The sequence below is a fragment of the Primulina tabacum genome, chromosome 11 (genome assembly GCF_025594145.1).
Source record: "Primulina tabacum isolate GXHZ01 chromosome 11, ASM2559414v2, whole genome shotgun sequence".
Taxonomy (NCBI): domain Eukaryota; kingdom Viridiplantae; phylum Streptophyta; class Magnoliopsida; order Lamiales; family Gesneriaceae; genus Primulina; species Primulina tabacum.
Genome location: NC_134560.1, coordinates 19,665,858 through 19,684,430, shown reverse-complemented (window position 1 = coordinate 19,684,430; position 18,573 = coordinate 19,665,858). Strand labels below are relative to the sequence as shown.

At 36.5% G+C, this 18,573-nt stretch overlaps 1 protein-coding gene across 1 annotated transcript; it reads left to right on the top strand.

Annotated features, from left to right (window-relative positions):
* Positions 1–10,023: 10,023 nt before the first annotated feature.
* On the top strand, positions 10,024–10,758 carry LOC142519683 (uncharacterized). Its single transcript, XM_075622715.1, has one exon. It carries the CDS (start codon positions 10,024–10,026, stop codon positions 10,756–10,758), a length of 735 nt encoding a protein of 244 aa, XP_075478830.1.
* The last annotated feature ends 7,815 nt before the right edge of the window (positions 10,759–18,573 follow it).

The window sequence follows — 18,573 nt, the reverse complement described above, 5'->3', positions numbered from 1 at the left end:
CATCTTCTAACTTCTGACTGATAGGAGCATCTGCGGTAGTGACACATGCTAGAAAAGCTTGGCATCCACGTCTAATAAGTTTCCTCGCACATATACAAGAGATAATGTGCGGCATTTTCTTGTTTCTCGCCGCCTCAAAGACAAAAGATTTACCACTAGGCGGTCGAATAGACACTGGTCGCTGACGAAAATCAATCGAAGCTCCATTAGTTGATAACCAATCCATATCGAGTATAATATCAAATTCGGGCATAGGAAGTACAATAAGATCTGCCCGAACCATATCTTTGAATAAACGAAGCTCCAGATTCTTAACAATTTTAGACGTGACCATAAGATCACCGGAAGGAATAGAAACTTTGAAACCCAAATCCATATCTTCAGGAATAATATTCAGTCTTTTGATGAAGGTTTCAGATATGAAATAATGTGTAGCTCGCGAATCTAACAATGCATAGGTTGCTACACCTTGAATGATAATCCTCCCTGCGGCGAAAACGTCTTTTAAATATCTTCGTGTTGAAGCTTAAGGAAATTTCTATCATTATTCTCCCAAAGTTAGGTGAAGATTACGTGTTGAACTTAAGCATTTCTTGAAAAACTGCATTTTAGTCCTTCAATTTTTCGAAATTTGCATTTTAGTCCCCAAATTTTTGAATATTTACAATTTAATCCTTATATTTTTTCAAAAATTTACAATTTGGTGACTTAAATTTCAAAAATTACATTTTTGGTCCTCAAGAATACATAAATTACATTTAAGTCCCTAAAATTTTCGTTTAATTACATTTTGTACTTTAATTTATCAAAAATTACATTTAGTCCTCATAATTTCAAAAATTACACCTTGACCCCTCTATAAATTCGAAACCCCTATAATACTCTTAGTTATGATTTTTCTTTAATTTTTGGCCATAAAACTTTTTATTTGGAACTATTTCATCCTCTACGTAAAATAAAGCTCAAAAATAACTACCATTTATAAAGTTTCTAAATTCATATCTTAATTTCTAACTAAGGTAGAACATGCAACCTAATTTTCACTATATTAATCTTGTTCCCAATTCAATTCTAATAACAAATTTAACATTTCATGCAATTAAAAGCAATATAAAAATGTTAAATGACTAGGTTACCCATAATGAGCGTAGTGTCTGGCTCCTCCTCTGCTTGTTCAGCGTGCATAACATATGCTCTTCCAACAGTAGGTGCATTCTTTTTCGGGCAATCAGCAGCTTTATGCCCTTCTTCCTTGCATATGAAGCATCTAAAAGATCCCCATATGCACTTGCCATAATGTAATCGATTGCACTCCTTGCAAGGTTGCCTGTCAGCTTAGGTGCTCCAGGATTTGGTGGCTTTTGTGGTGCTTGCTTCTTGACTTGACCTTAGGGCTTTTGAGGCCCTTGAGGTCTAGGAAGACCCGTATATGGCTTTTTATTTGGTTGATTATGTTGTTGATGTTGTTGTCTCTTGCTGAAACGTCTGCTTATCTTTTTGCTTAAAAAGTACTAGAATTTTTTTTACCTAACTTAACTCAGCCGAACCCTCACAAGTACATAAAAATATTTTTATAAAATATTTTGCACCATTTTAAACTAATAAACCAACTAACTAGTATTTGAAAATTAAAGGAAATACTCCAAAGCATAAAATCGTTAATTGTTTACCAAGATAAAAAGCAATAAACTTGAAAAGTACCATCCTCTCCAAAACCACTCAAAAGCATAAATAAATTATCTTAAAAATCTTTTCACGTAAATCGTGAACATAAATCATAAGTGCCAAAAAGTAAGAGCGCTGGTCCTCGGCTTATGTGCATTGACAGTCCAGTAAAATCAACCATCTAGATCTCTAGCAATATTAACATCATCATTACCAGCATCCATCACACCTAGTGAGTTTAAAGATTCAACACACCATCACCTTGATAACAAATAGTACGTATAAAAATAACATGCAACAATAAAAATTCTTTTAAGTAAAAATAACATTTCCATGACATGCATAACATAAACCTCACTTTTCTTTATCCTTATAACATAACATAAAACCTTTTATCATGACAAACATTTTCCTTTTTATTGAATTCAGATCGTTAATTGTGATTTTCTCATCCTCAAAAATTCGATGGATCCATCTACATGTAACCACAGTACTGGGCGGCGGGGACACCAGCAACACTCTCACCGGTCGACTGGGCTTTGGCCTATACTCATGGAATGAAAATACGATCGTCGGGTTCCTTCTGGGGCTTTTTCCTATAAATGGGCTCCCTCTTGGCCTTCTCCCCTCACGACATCCCCACTCTTATCCTCAGATCCTCAATAGTCATAATTACTTCACCTCCTCAAATATTTCACATTTTCATCACTTAAAAAAATCATGCATAAATATATTTTTCTTTTAAAAACAAGCATGCAACATGACTTTTAACTTTATTGTAAAATTTCATAAATAATCATATCATTCCATAAACATTTAAAATCATAATTTAGCATGTAAAAATTCATGAACATTTGAAATAATCATATTACCATATAAAATAGCATTCAGAGCACTGCCATGACGTTTACTAATTTTTTGGTGTAAAATGACCGTTTTACCCCTAGTTATAAAATTCCTCGATTTTGACTTTTTCTTAATTTCATTGACTCTAACATGTCCCAAATAATTCTTTAAGCTTAAATTAAATTTTCTCAAAATTTTATTTAGCTTAAATACTAGGATTTTTATTTAATATTTAATTAATCGTTTTGAAGACATTTTAATCCCGAAAAAATCCCAAACTTTAACATAAAATTCCTAAACTTAAAACTTAGACTTTTTATATTATTTTAGCCCTCGTGAACAATGACCTGACCACCGTGAGCCGTGTTTCGATTTATTTTAACTTTTAAAAACCCTAAGACCTATGAACTAGTCACCCTCGAGCCTACTTCACCTTTGGTCGAGCCATGCTCGAGCCATCCTGAGCCAACCCTCGACCAAACCCTCTAGACACCCTCCTTGACCCTTAGGACCAAGCCTTGGCCCCCGACGAAGCATCCTGCCCAAGCAAGTGCCGCGGCCGAGAACCAACAACCCCAAGGCTTCACGCTAACTCGCTAGGACTCTAGCCACCCGAGCCCACGCACCCAGGACCCCCTTGTGACCACACTTAGACCAGATAGCCCTCGACTGAACCCCCCATTCAGCCGCCCCATCGCGGTCCGCAACAACCCTCTCGGGAAGAGTCCCAGCGATCGTGAACTCTTCCCTGCAGCCAACCGCGGGTCCTAGCAGGGCTAGGACCTTTCCAGCCCCTCAACCCTTATCCTCACTGAGCCCCCAGCCCGCCCTGACCAAGTCCTTGGCGAGGAGCCCAATAGCCGAACCCTCAAGACCCCATGACAGCAAACTTTCACACCAGCTTGTTCCTTTGGTTGTGCGGCGTGTGTGTGTGTTCTTAGGACTCTTAAAATCGTGTAGAAACGCCCCTTGATCATAGCCTAGCCATGGCAGCCTCATAAGAACACAATAAACAAGTTTTGGAAGCTTAAATCATAAGTTGTACATGTGTATGAAATATTTCAAAAATAATCATAAGGGAAACAAGCTTTCCAAACAAACATCGTTTAAAATCGTAATACAATGTGATAGATGAGAAAAGGAGATGTATGGCATGCCTTTGCGTTTTAAATGCACGATTATCCGTTGATGACGAAGAACGATGATGAGGAGGGCCTAGGCTTGAAAACCCTTGAAGCTTTCGATTTTCCATTCAACTTTGGTGGTGTGTGTATCGTGTATATGGGGTTGAGGGTTTGGGAGAGATTATTCAGATTGTAGGCGTGAGTTTTGATGGTTTAGGGTAGGGTTTAACACTTTAAATATGATAAAAATCAAAATATGATAAAAATCAACCAAGAAGGCTTAGGCCTAATAAGCATACCACTTAGGCCCATTAGTGCTTAATTAGGATTTAATTAAAATATTAAAAATAGTTTGTTAAAATAATTTTGTGAATTTATTAGCCGGGTTGCAAAAAGTTCGTATTTTTGTTGAAAAACCAACACCGATAAAATTTACGTCCCGACGTATAAAATCACCTCAAACCCCTTATTTTCAAAAATGTGAAAAACTATCAAGCATATTTTAAATAATTAACAAAATTACTTAATAAAAACATTTCACGTTTTTCAGCCCTCGGTCTCCGTTCCTCGATCGCAACTTGAATAATCCTTAAAAATTACATTTTATGCATGAAGGCAATAAAATCATATTTAACATATAATCATGTATGTCACATAACCAATTAAGCAATTAAAATAAATTATTTAACCTTTTTTCATATTTCCTAGATTGCATGTAGTTGAATTACGTCGTGTTAATTTTGGACCTTACACTTGTGCTGCGCTTCAAAATCAATATCTTTCAAGGCTTGTTCAGATTTAAACGCATAAGCAGTCGCAATAGCATAATCAATAGGACGCATCATCGTAACATCACGACGAATGGTAGGTCGTAGGCCATCAAGAAAGTGCCTCATCTTCTCCTCAGCGTCCCTAGCAATAAGGGGTACAAAGTGACAACCCCAATCAAACCTCCTCACAAATTCAGCAATAGACGTCTCTCCAAGACAAAGAGTCATGAACTCCCTCTTCAATCGCCATCTAACATCAGCAGTGAAATATTTCTCATAGAAGATCTCCTTGAAACGAGCCCAAGTAAGAGTAGCGATATTGATACCATGCTCCACTCCTTCCCACAACAAGGAAGCATCATCTCTAAACATATAAGTGGCGCATCTCACATGATCGACGTCTCCCATATTAAGATAACGAAAGTGTACCTCGAGTGCGCGAATCCAAGCCTCAGCAGCAAAAGGATCATTAGTGCCAGAAAATTCCTTTGTCGATAGCCTCCGGAACTGATCATAAACATCTTGTTGTGGCCTTGGTGCTTGCTGAAACTGCTCAAAGAAACAAGCCATCCCCTCCAATGCACGAGTAGCAGCATCCCCATTAGGAGGCGGGGGTGCATTAACATGAGTATCCTCGGTAGCCTCTGTTTGTCTCTCAGTATTAAGTATGCTTCTAGAAGCATTGTATCTGAACGTTTTCCAAATACCAACGTAACCAACATGCATATAAATCTAAATTTTCTAATCATGTGACATATCCTAATTCATTTAGCAATTTAACCGTACAAAGCATATATATTCAAAAAGCTAGTAAACATGTGACGTAAATATATTATTCATGTAATCATGCAGGTAATATCATATTAAATCATATAAAGCATGTAAAGTTACAGATTGGGGCTTGACGACTGATCTTCCCGGCCCTGATGGTGGCACAACCCTTTACAGAACCATTGCTCTGATACCAACTGAAACGTCCACTACTCATTTTTCTTAAAAAGTACTAGAATTTTTTAAAAAAAAACCTAACTATGGAATCGACCGAACCCTTTAACAAATATGTAAAATATTTTTTCACCATTTTCAAAATAAAACAACCAACTAGTATTTGAAAATTAAAGAAAATCGTCAAAACATGAAATCGTCGAATGTTTACCAAACCTAAAAAGCAATAATTTGAAAAGTATAGCCCATACTGAAACCTTTCAAAAACCATTCAAAGCATAAAATAAAAAGTCGTAAAATCTTTAATATAATCATAAACTTAAAATCATAGTGCGGAAAATAGAACCGCTGGTCCTCGGGTTATGTGCACCTCCAATCCAGTCAAATCAAGCATCAAGACCTCCACTACCCTTAACATCATACTCACTTGCATCGATCACACCTAGTGATTCTAAAGATTCAACACAACATATTCTTGATAACAAATAATACGTAATACATATCAAATGCAACAGTTAAAATACTTTTACGTAAAATAACATTTTCGTAAACATGTAAAATCATAAGCATTTTCTTATTAACATAAACATATTCATATCACCATCAACATATACATATTAATATTCATATTCTTGTTCGTTGAATTCAGATCGTTGATTGTGACTTTCATATTCGTATTGGGGGCGATGGATCCATCTACATGTAACCACAGTACTGGGTGGCGGAGACATCAGCGACACTCTCACCCTTCAACTGCTCCTTGGCCTTACGTATTAACATATCATCATATCATCATATTAGTCACAATCCCTTCACATCCTTCAACATTCGTATTTCCATCACTTATAAAAACATGCATGATAATATCATTTTTTCCTTTAAACCAAGCATGCAACATATCTTTTAAATGTTCATATTTAAACCATAAAAATCCATAAACATTTAAAATAAGCATATTAGCATATAAAACAGAAATTATGGCACTGCCATGACATTTACTAATTTTTAGGTGTAAAATTACCGTTTTACCCTTGGACGTAAAATTCTTCGAATTTGAATTTTTCTTAATTTCGTTGACTCTAAAATGTCCTACATAATTATTTAAGTCTAAATTAATTTTCTCATAATTTAATTTAGCTTAAATTTTAGACTTGTTACTTAATATTTAATTAATCGTTTTTAATGCATTTTAATCCCGAATAATTTCCAACTTTAATATAAAATTCTTAAATTTAAAACATAGACTTTTTATATTAATTTAGCCCTCGTGAACCACGATTCGACCCTCGTGAGCCATGTTTCGAATTTTTAGAACAAAAGAAAACCCTAACTCTAGCCACCTTAACCCTTTGAGCCTCTCTCAATTTTTCTCGAGCTGCACCCGAGCCATCCCGAGCTAGCCCCTTCCCAGACAACCTATGGACCCTCTTGACCAGCCAGGACCCCATGACCCAGCCCCTTGACCCAAAACCGAAGCCACAAAGCAACACATGCATTGGCCGAGAATAGCCACCGGACCAGCCCTTGAACCAGCCTCTTTTGCACCAACCTAAGACCCTAAGGACACACCCTATCCAAGCCCGAATCCCCCTTGGCCGAGCCTTTCCTCCCCTGCGTGGCTGCACCATGTGCGCAGCACATGTGCTCTCGGGTTGGAGTCCTAGCAATCTAGGACTCCTCCCCAGCCCTCTTGACTCGAGTCCTAGCGTGGCTAGGACTCCCTCTCTGACCCCTCACGAGAATCTAGCCCAGCCCTAGTCCAACCGAAACCCAAGCCAAGCACAAGCCGTGAAACCCGAGCTGTAACGTCCGAAAAATCAGTCCACGTAAACCACATGCATGCAAAATTATTTTAATTGCTTAATTATTTTTAAATGTTTGCATGATATTTTATTATATGATTAAATGTATAATTGCATGATTAAATGATTATATGACATGATTTCATGAAATTAAGGATTTTACCCGAATATTCGATAATAGGAAAGGAAAAGTAGAGCAGGACGGCCAAGACAAGAATATATATTTTTCATTAACTAATGGCAAGGATTCCAAGTATGATTTAAAAATGATTTAATTTTCTTAAAAATGTTGGAGTTCGAATTATTTTACGAGTCGAGCTCGATTTTTCCCGGGAAGCCGGTTTTGGGCAAACAAGAAATTTTAAAATATCAAAAATATTATTTTATGGAAACTAATTTTATAAAATTTTATTATTTAATTAATTAAGTGTTATTGGGTCCAATTTAATTAATTTAACCAGGCTCAATTACCCTTAAGCATGGAAGCCCAAAACCAAAGCCCATTTAACTTGTTAATTAAATTCTAAATAAGTGGCTTAGGTCTTCTAAACCTCATAAATCACCTCCATCAGCAGCCATGCACTCCTCACACACACCACCATATTTTTCGAAAATATCTAGAGGAGAAAAGCTTGTGTTCTTCGTCACCCGTTCGTCCTTCCTTGCCGAAGATCGTAAATTCCAGCATTATAAACGCAAAGGCACGTTTTCTAAACCATTTCAAACATCATACAAATCATAATATGTGTGTTTTAATTGTTTATGCTTGAATAAAATAGGTATTCGATTATTTTTACGGTAGATCGTATATTTTCAAAAACGCGAAGATTTTACGTTTATTTGAAAAACGTTTTGAATGCAATGGACACGCTGCCAATACATGATAAAATATGATAATGTATGGACACAACATGACAAAATAAATGAGAAAACATGCTGGAAACCGTAGGCTAGAAGCAAAGAAGGAACCGTAGGTAATTGTGTGCATGTGTGGTTCAAGTGGTTCATTTGTTTTGCATGGGTTGATGGGGCTCGACCAGGGGCGAAACAGTCTTTTTACACTTATGAAAATACATAAACGCTTGGCAGCGTCCCGAAGGATCATAATGCTTGTAAAATAATATTTCATGATTTAAAATGATGATTTTGATGATAATATGTTATTTTATGATTTTTGGAAAAACTGTGCAATTTATACTGTTTAAAATACTATTTTTGGAAAGCTGTCTTATTTTATAATTTTTAGAGAAAAGGAAAAATATTTTGAGGGATGTGAATTGACTGTGACAAAATATATAATATATGATATATGATTTTGTGGGGATGACGCGAGGGCCATGGCCCTAGAGGGTCCCCGTTTACGGGTCAAGACCCCAGAGGGACCCCGTGTATGGGAAAAGGCCCCAGAGACCCCGACGATTGTATTTCCACGATGGAGCCTAGTTCACACCCCCATGGACCATGTGGAGCTAAGACTGCAGTCGACCAAAGGAAAAAAGTTAGTCACTTTCAAGGATCAAACTTCACCCAAAATGATATATGATTGAAAGCTTATGATTAAAATGATTTTTATGATATATGATTTATGATGATGACTAAAGCTAGTTTTAAATGATTTTTAAAATGATTTATTTATGCTCAAATGATTTTTAATTGTTCATTTATGATTAAAAGATTATTTTAAATAAAAGTATGATTTTTATTATAGATATTCTTATGCTTTATTTTATTGTAAGTGATCTTTTCAAAGGTCGATTTAGGAAGTTTTTGTTAGGTTATGATTTAGGATTTATTTTATGCACTTGAGATTTAAATTGTTAATTTATTATGATTCATGATTATGTTAAATTATTTAATTTAGTAATTTAGAATTTATGGTTAAAGATTAGAGGAAAAAAAATATCGAGGTCGTTTCAGTTGGTATCAGGGCCGACCTCTCCTAGTACGATGTGGTTCGGGGACGAACCAAACGGAAGCTGGTGGGCATGTGAGGCCCGGGGCTGAAAAGGGCGGGAGGTGATCGCCGGTGCCATGAGGTTTCACAGACAATGAGCGGCTCCTGGCAGGCTTCTAGACGGAGGAAACTTGAATGAACCGATCTTACAGCGGAAAGAGAGGGATTCCGAAACTGTTCAGTTATGGGACTGTGCAGTTTAGGAGGACTTAAAAGATTTGATATGTACTACTCATATCAATAAGGTGTATCTTCTTTTCGGTAGCTCATCACATAAGAACTCCAAAGTTAAGCGTGCTTAACTTGGGGCAATTGTGGGATGGGTGACCCCATGAGAAGTTTCCTAGGATGCGTGTGAGTAAGGACAAAAGCACGCTGAAAAGACTCGTCTTGGTACAGTGAGGACAGTTGTCGAATCTAGGGCGTTTTAGTTGATATCAGAGGTTTTCCCCAAAGGGTTGTGTAGTGTCACTTCGAGAAGCTCAAGAAGTCACGCCTCGAATATGTGTGTTTTTACTGCTTTATATGTTATATGCTTAAAATTCTTTTAATGTTTATATGATGCATGATATACATGTTAGTTGCATGTTGCATGAAAATTTTTAAATGCATGTTGGTTACGTGGTTGGACGACGTATACAAAGATGCCTCCTAGAAGGATTTTGCGTAGGACTGATGAGGTTAGACAGGAGGAGAATATTCCACTGCCTCTGCCTCTTCAGGATGCTAGTGCCCGTGTAATAGCCGGTATGGCCCGTTTCTTTGAGCAACACGTAGGGAATGGAGCAATGGTTAGACCAGATCCAGTTTATGAGCGTTTAAGAAGGATGCACCCCGAGGATTTCCATTACACTACTGATCCATTCGTTGCTGAGGGATGAATTAGATCTTTAGAGGTAATCTTTCGTTATATGGACATGGCGGACGCCGATCGAGTTCGTTGTACTAACTATCTGTTGAAAGGATACGCTTCCTTATGGTGGGAGGGAGCAGAGCGAGGAGTGAACATGGCGACATTGACTTGGGAAAGATTCAAGAGAGTGTTCTATGACAAGTACTTCACATCCGATGTTCGTTCTAGGATTAAAAGGGAGTTTATGAGTCTCCGTCAGGGAGATTGGACCGTTGCCGAATTTGTGCAGAAGTTTGATATGGGCTGTCACTTTGTGCCCTTGATTGCCATTGATGGTGCTGAAAAATTACGACACTTCCTAGATGGTTTGAAGCCGACTATCCATCGTGATGTGATGCTCAGTGATCCTACTGACTACACTAATGTCGTTGCCAAAGCTTTTAGAGCTGAGCAGTCACACAAGAAAGTTTATTGGGAGTTGCAGCGAAAGAGGAATCGTGTTCAGCAAGCTAGTCAGAGTAACAAGAAAACTTATGCGGGACCACAAAAACAACCAGAACCACCAAAACCACAAGGGCAACCACCTAGAGGGAACATTCCGAAGGCTGATGAGAAACCACTGTGCAGGGAGTGCAATAATCCACACTATGGCAAGTGCATGTGGGGCACTTACAAGTGCTTCAAATGCGGAGATTTGGGACACAAGGCTAAGGATTGCCCAACGTTCAAGCAACACATTACTAGAAGGGTCTATGTGATGCAAGCTGCGGAGGATGAGACAGAGCCAGCACTACACTGATTTTGAGGTAACCTAGCTATTTAACATTTTTCCGATGCTTTTCTTGCATTAAATGTTAAATTGGGTTATGGGAATTGTTTGGAATATTGAAGAACTTAGAAGAATAGGATGCATGCACTACTTGAGCCGGATTTAGGAGTCGACTTTGGGAAATTCTTGGGTTAGAATTGCAATTTTCAAGATTTTGAGGACCGAATTGTAGAGTAAGATTTTAGTTAGAGGTTAAGTTTGAGGTGGATAAGGGAATCTAATCTTTGCAATCATCAAGTTAAAGAAAATTTCGAGGAAGAAATTCTAATTCAGGGGGAAGAATTGTAACGTCCGAAAAATCAATTCACGTAAACCACATGCATGCAAAATTATTTTAATTGCTTAATTGTTTTTGAATGCTTGCATGATATTTTATTATATTATTAAATGTATAATTACCCGAATATTCGTTAATAGGCAGGGAAAAGGAGAGCGGGGACGACCAAGACAAGAATATGTATTTTTCATTAACTAATGGCAAGTCTTCCTAGTATGATTTAAAAATGATTTAATTTTCCTAAAAATGTTGGAGTTCGAATTATTTTACGAGTCGAGCTCGATTTTTCCCGGCAAGCAGTTTTGGGCAAACAAGGAATTTGAAAATATCAAAATTATTATTTTATGGAAACTAATTTTATAAATTTTTATTATTTAATTAATTAAGTGTTATTGGGTCCAATTTAATTAATTTAAACAGGCCCAATTACCCTTAAGCATTCAAGCTTAAAACCAAAGCCCATTTAACTTGTTAATTATATTATAAATAAGTGGCTTAGGTCTTCTAAACCTCATAAATCACCTCCATCAGTAGCCGTGCACTCCTCTCACATACTACCATATTTTTTGAAAATATCTAAAGGAGAAAAGTTTGTGTTCTTCGTCACCCGTTCGTACTTTCTCGCCGAAGATCTTAAATTCCAGCGTTATAAATGCAAAGGCACGTTTTCTAAACCCTTTCAAACATGATACAAATAATAATATGTGTGCTATAATTGTTTATGCTTGAATAAAATAGGTATTCGATTATTTTTACGGTAGATCGTATATTTTCAAAAACGCGACGATTTTACGTTTATTTGAAAAACGTTTTGAATCTAACAAACACGCTGCCAATACATGATAAAATATGATAAATTATGGACAAAACATGACAAAATAATTGAGAAAACATGCTGGAAACCGTAGGCTAGAAGCAAAGAAGGAACCGTAGGTAATTGTGTGCATGCGTGGTTCAAGTAGTTCGTTTGTTTTACATGGGCTGATTGTTAGAGTAGGTGCCCGTCGAGCCAAGTGTTGGCCGAGTGTTCACAATGAAACTCTATGTATAAGCAATCTTTATTTTAATAATATTTGAAATTATTGTTTTGGCAAATCTTTATCTGTATACCCATGCTAGTTGCATAGATAAAGCCCTTGAATATACATATAGTAGAAAGAATATGAGATGCTCATATGATGAGTATCATGAAACTCATATTTGGAATACTGTATACTCTAAACAGTTCCTAGTCGATTCAGCCGCCGCTAAGAAGGATATAGGCCGCTAGAGTTTGAGACTAGTATCTGCGATGTGAGTACCATGTTTCATTGGTAGGGGACATTGTGATGTCCGAGCATGCAGATAGGTGCTCCTGGTAGAGTGCACTGAACAACCCTTCACAAAGGACTTTCCAAGTGGTTCTCACTTATCGAGTGGAAAAGTCCTGGTTTATGGTTGTACACCATTAGTCCTTATGACCCGGGACAACATTAAGACTCTATGTGCTAGAATTACACTTTGACTTGTATACCGACTCTCATGGGGTCATCAGGTGGCAAGGTTGGGTGTTCTGTCGAAACATATAGGAGTCGATGCATTGTAGTCGGGGATTCACCGCTTACCTTCGGGTATGGATATCCTATGTGATATCATGTGTATGTAGGTTGAAATCTCTGATCAGAGTATGGTGGTAATTATGAAAGGGGTTTCATAGATTACACCATCGATGCAACTACGACATGACACATAGTATCGATTCATTGAGAACTCTCGATAAACCAATGGTTGTCGAATCGGTCGGGATATATGAGTTGAAGGGACCGTACTGTACGCTAACCATAATTGAATGGTTCTTGCAGGCACTATCATTTGATACCTAGGGAATCATGTAAGCGATGCTGCTAGGCGTTTAACATGATTGGTTGGGTACTATCAGACTTGAGTTCTGACGTTCTTGTTATCAAAGTGTTGATAAGTAAGAATGGAGCAAATGGGTTATGCTCAAATAAGGACATGTTTAGTCCGAATCACATGGAGATGTGAACCCACGGCTAGTTGTATCAATGAACCATTGAGGGCTACACAAGTACTAGCTTTCTAGATCCCGTTGAGAAGAGAAATAGTTCAATGTGTTGAACGGCTTATAAAGGAGTTTATAAGCGTAAGAAAAAATTAGAAGTATGACTTCTATAAAGGAGAAAATATTTCAATGTGTTGAACGGCTTATAAATGAGTTTATAAGCGTAAAGAAAAATAGAAGTATGACTTCTATGAGAGAAATTTAAATTTTAATTTATGGAAGTGTTCCTAAATTAAAAGTTGGCCAAGTGAATAATGTATTTGAAAATTGTGATTTTCATAAACATTATTATGGACTAAATTAAATTAATTCAAGTGTTGAATTAATTAAACACGAGTGGACCTAGTAGAGTCCAAATAATTAAATTAATTCAAGTGTTGAATTAATTAAATCATATTGAGTCTTGTAGAGCTCAGTTTAAATAAATTATTTAACTAGTGGACTTGAGTAAATTCAAGTAATTTTTAATTAATCTCAAAAATGTTTGAGATAATTAAATTAAGTCCATGAGTTTTTAATTTGTTAAAAACCATATAATATATGCATGAATGGGAGGTGAAGAGTTGGAGACTACTTTTTGGGTTACCAAGGCTTGGCATGCAAAAGTTGGTCTCTACTTTTTCACAAACCAAGACAACTCATTCACTCGTCCTTCCCCACAAGCATGGCCGAGATTTCCCTCAACATTCTCTCCAAAATTTTTCTTCTTCAAGTGTTGAGGAAGAAATATTCTTCTCCTTGAAAAATCCTCTTAATTTTCTAGTGCAAATTAAGAGGGGATCTACCTAGTTGGTGGTGGGCTTAATAGTTGAGCAAGGAGTGTTCAAAGGAAGCTTGAAGATAGTTTCTATCATTGAAGAGCTAAGGTGTTTACACCTTAGTTGGAGCCATACATCAATCCTTGTGATTGATAGGTAAATTCTAAAACACCCTATGTATGTTTTTGGTGTTTGTTGTATTTGCTACACAAAATGATATGAGGTGGCCGAAATTCTTGATGAAAAATCAAAAATTTTAACTTCCGTTGCGCTTCCGGTCACCGTAACCGATCCCCTTTCACTGATGGGGCTAGACCAGGGGCAAAACGGTCTTTTTACACTTATGAAAATACATAAACGCTTAGCAGCGTCCCAGAGGATCATAATGCTTGTAAAATGATATTTTATGATTTAATATGATGATTTTGATGATAATATATTTTATTATTTTTGGAAAAGCTGTGCAATTTATAATGTTTAAAATACAATTTTTGGAAAGCTGTCTTATTTTATAATTTTTAAAGAAAAAGAAAAATATTTTGAGGGATGTGAATTGACTGTGAGAAAATATATGATATATGATATATGATTTTGTATGGATGACGTGAGGGCCAAGGCCCTAGAGGGAGCCCATATATGGGCCAAGGCCCCAGAGGGACCCCGTTTACGGGTAAAGACCCCAGATGGATCCCGTGTATGAGTAAAAGCCTCAGAGTGACACCAACGATCGTATTTCCACGGTGGAGCCTAGTGCACACCCCCGTGGATCATGTGGAGCTAAGATTACAGTCGACCAAAGGAAAAAAAAGCTAGTCACTTTCAAGGATCAAACTTCACCCAAAATGATATATGATTGAAAGCTTATGATAAAAATGATTTTTATGATATATGGTTTATGATGATGATTAAAGCTAGTTTTAAATGATTTTTAAAATGATTTATTTATGCTCAAATGATTTTTAATGGTTCATTTATGATTAAAAGATTATTTTAAATAAAAGTATGATTTTTATTAGAGATATTCTTATGCTTTATTTTATTGTTAGTGATCTTTTCAAAGGTCGATTTGGGAAGTTTTGGTTAGGTGATGAGTTAGGATTTATTTTATGCACTTGAGATTTAAATTGTTAATTTATTATGATTCATGATTATGTTAAATTATTTTATTTAGTAATTTAGAATTTATGGTTAAAGATTAGAGGAAAAAAAATATCGAGGTCGTTTCAGTTTGTATCAGAGCCGACCTCTCCTAGTACGGTGTGGTTCGGGGACGAACCAAGCTGAAGCTGGTGGGCATGTGAGGCCCGGGGCTGAAGGGTGCGGGGGTGATCGCCGGTGCCATGAGGTTGCACGGACAATGAGCAGCTCCTGACAGGCTTTCTAGGCAGAGGGAACATGAAATCGATCTTACACTAGAAAGAGAGGGATTCCGGAACTGTTCAGGTATGGGATTGTGCAGTTGAGGAGGGCTTAAAAGATTTGATATGTACTACTCATATCAAGAAGGTGCATCTTCATTTCGGTAGCTCATCACATGAAAACTGCCACTGGCAAGTTATCCGCATGGATGAACTCCTGGCTGATTGCAGTAGAAAATGAAATAGACAATGTAATAGCTAATCGTGTTCATTAATAAAAATCTTATTTCAGTCAATGTTTGTCTACTCTTTAATGCTTTATAATTACTTCTGCAATCTAACTGACACTAACTGAAAAACATTTAATAACAACTGAATAACTACTAACTATCATCACTAGCTGACATAATAATGCAATTAATTTAAGATTAATCAATTAAATCAAGAATGTTACGAAATTAAGAAAACTTAGTCTCGGTTAATGATTTGGTGAAGATGTCAGCTGCTTGTTGTTCAGTTGAAATGTGCTCCAGCATTATTGCCTTATTTAGAGCCTGGTCTCTGATGAAGTGATGCCTGACATGAATGTGTTTGATCCTGGAGTGAAGAACTGGATTGTATATAATTGCAATCGTGCTTGTATTATCACAAAAGATCGATGATTCTTCTTAAATGACTCCATAATCCTTCAGTTGGTGCTGAATCTAGAGCAGTTGAGTGCAGCAACTTCCAGCAGCTAGATATTCTGCTTCAGTTGTGGAAGTTGCTATGGATGTTTGCTTCTTACTGAACCATGAAATATGTTAGTCTCCTAGAAACTGACATGATCCACTGGTGCTTTTACGATCAAGTTTACATCCTGCATAATCTGCATTTGAATAGCCAACTAAATTGAAAGATGAGTCCTTAGCATACCATAAGCCCATATTTTGTGTGCCTCTATGATATTTCAATTTGAGTTTGGCAGCTGAATATTGCGATTGCTTAGGATCTGACTGAAATCTAGCACACATAGAAACATCAAATACAATATCAGGACGACTAGCAGTTAGGTATTATAAAGAACCTAATAAACCTCTGTAGAGTGTCGTCTCAATTGATATCCCCCTTTCATCTTTATCTAATTTAATCGATGAGCTCATGTGAGTATTTGCAGCTGAACATGTCTCCATGCCAAATTTCTTAACCAGTTCCTTCGTGTATTTTGTCTGACTGATAAAAGTACCAGCCTCCAGTTGATTCTCTTGCAGTCCAAGAAAGAATGTCAGTTCACCCATCATACTCTTCTCGAACTTTTCCTGCATTAACTTGGCAAATTTCTCACACAATTTGGAGTTAGTTGACCCAAAAATAATATAATCAACGTCTATTTACACAAGTAAAATATGATCATTTTTAGTAAATTTGAACAAATTCTTATCCACTGTGCCAACAGTGAAGTCATGATCAGTAAGGTATTTGATAATGTCTCGTACGAATCTACAGGAGCTTGTTTAAGACCATACAATTCTTTGTTCAGATGAAATACATGATCAGGAAGAGAGTGATTAATAAAACCTGGTGGTTGTTCAACATACACTTTCTCCTGAAATTGATCATTCAGGAATGCACTTTTAATATCCATTTGGTAGATATTGAAGTCTTTGAATGAGGCATAAGAAAAGATCATTCCGATTGCCTCCATTCTTACAATTGGTGCATATGTCTGGTCGTAATCAATTCTTTCTTCCTGCCTATATCCTTGTGCTACAAGCTTCGTTTTATTGTGCACAACTGAACCATCTTTGTTCAATTTATTTCTGTAGACCCACTTTGTACCTATAATGGTTTTTGAGACTGGTCTTGGAACTAAATTCCAGAAATTGTTATGGGTAAACTGATTTAGCTCTTCTTGCATAGCGTGTATCCAGTTATGATCAGCAAGAGCTTCATCAGTTTTCTTTGGTTCCAATTGGGAAACAAAGGCTGAATGAATAATAAATTAATCATTTGATTCCGAGTTCTTACCAGATCAGATGGATTACCTATCACCAGTTCTGGTGGATGTGATTTCTTCCATCTCTATTCAGCTTTGGTTGGGTCAATTTCAGTAACTTTTTCAGTTGGTAACTGAATGTTCTCTACAGTTTCAGTTGCTGCTGCTTCAGTTGTTATTTGAATATCATCATTTTGCTCTATCAACTGATTTTCAGGAACAATTTCTTGTTCAACTGATTGATCCAGAACTTCTGGTTCAGGTGTTTGAAAGAGATTTAGATTGATATGAACTTCTTCTTCACTATCATCCTCCAAACTTATATCTGTAAAGCGATCAACTAACTCAACTGGATCAGTTGGCTTATCAGTTAGTCCCGATTCATCAAATACAACATGAATCAATTCTTCTACATTCAATTAGCATTTATTAAAGACTCTATAAGCTTTACTAACAGATGAATAACCCAGAAATAATCCTTCTGCAGATTTTGCATCAAATGCTTTTAAATAATTTTTGTCATTATCGTGAATAAAGCATCTGCAGCCAAATATTCTGAAATAAGACACCACATTTTATGTCCATCCCGAATCTCATATGGCATTTTCAATTGATTTTGTTAATCATCGATCTGTTCTGAGTGTAACATGCACTGTTTACTGCTTCTGCCTAGAATCTTTGAGAAATACCAGAATAAGCAAGCATTGTTCTAGCAGCTTCATTCAGAGTTCAATTTATTCTCTAAGCTACACCATTTTGCTGAGTAGTTCTAGCTGCTGACAACTCATGCTTAATTCCAGTATTTTATAAAAATTTAGAAAGATTTTGATTGACAAATTCAGTCCCTCGATCAGACCTTATTCTTTTAATTCCATCTGATTTTTCATTTAATAATCATTTGAAAAGCTTAATCAGTTGTGCAGCAGTTTGATCTTTTGATTTAAGAAAGATAACCCAAGTAAATCTTGAAAAATCATCAACGATTATCAAGGTATATTTCATTCTCCCTAAACTCATGACTGGTATTGGACCAAAAAGATCCATATGCAGTAGTGCTAAGCATCTGGAGGAAGATTTAATACCCTTGTTTTTGAATGAAGATCTTAGTTTTTTTTTACCAAACTGACATGCTGAACAAATTTTGTCTTTTGAAAAATCTATTTTAGGCAGACTAGTTACAAGAACATGGTTACTCAGATGAGAAATAGACTTAAAGTTCAAGTGGTTCAACCTTTTATGCCACAACAAATTTTTAGAAGATTGAGAAGCTACAAAACATATTGGTGCATTAGGTTGATTAGTCCAACTCACTTTATAAGTATTTCCACAACGATCACCAGTTATGATTATTTCAT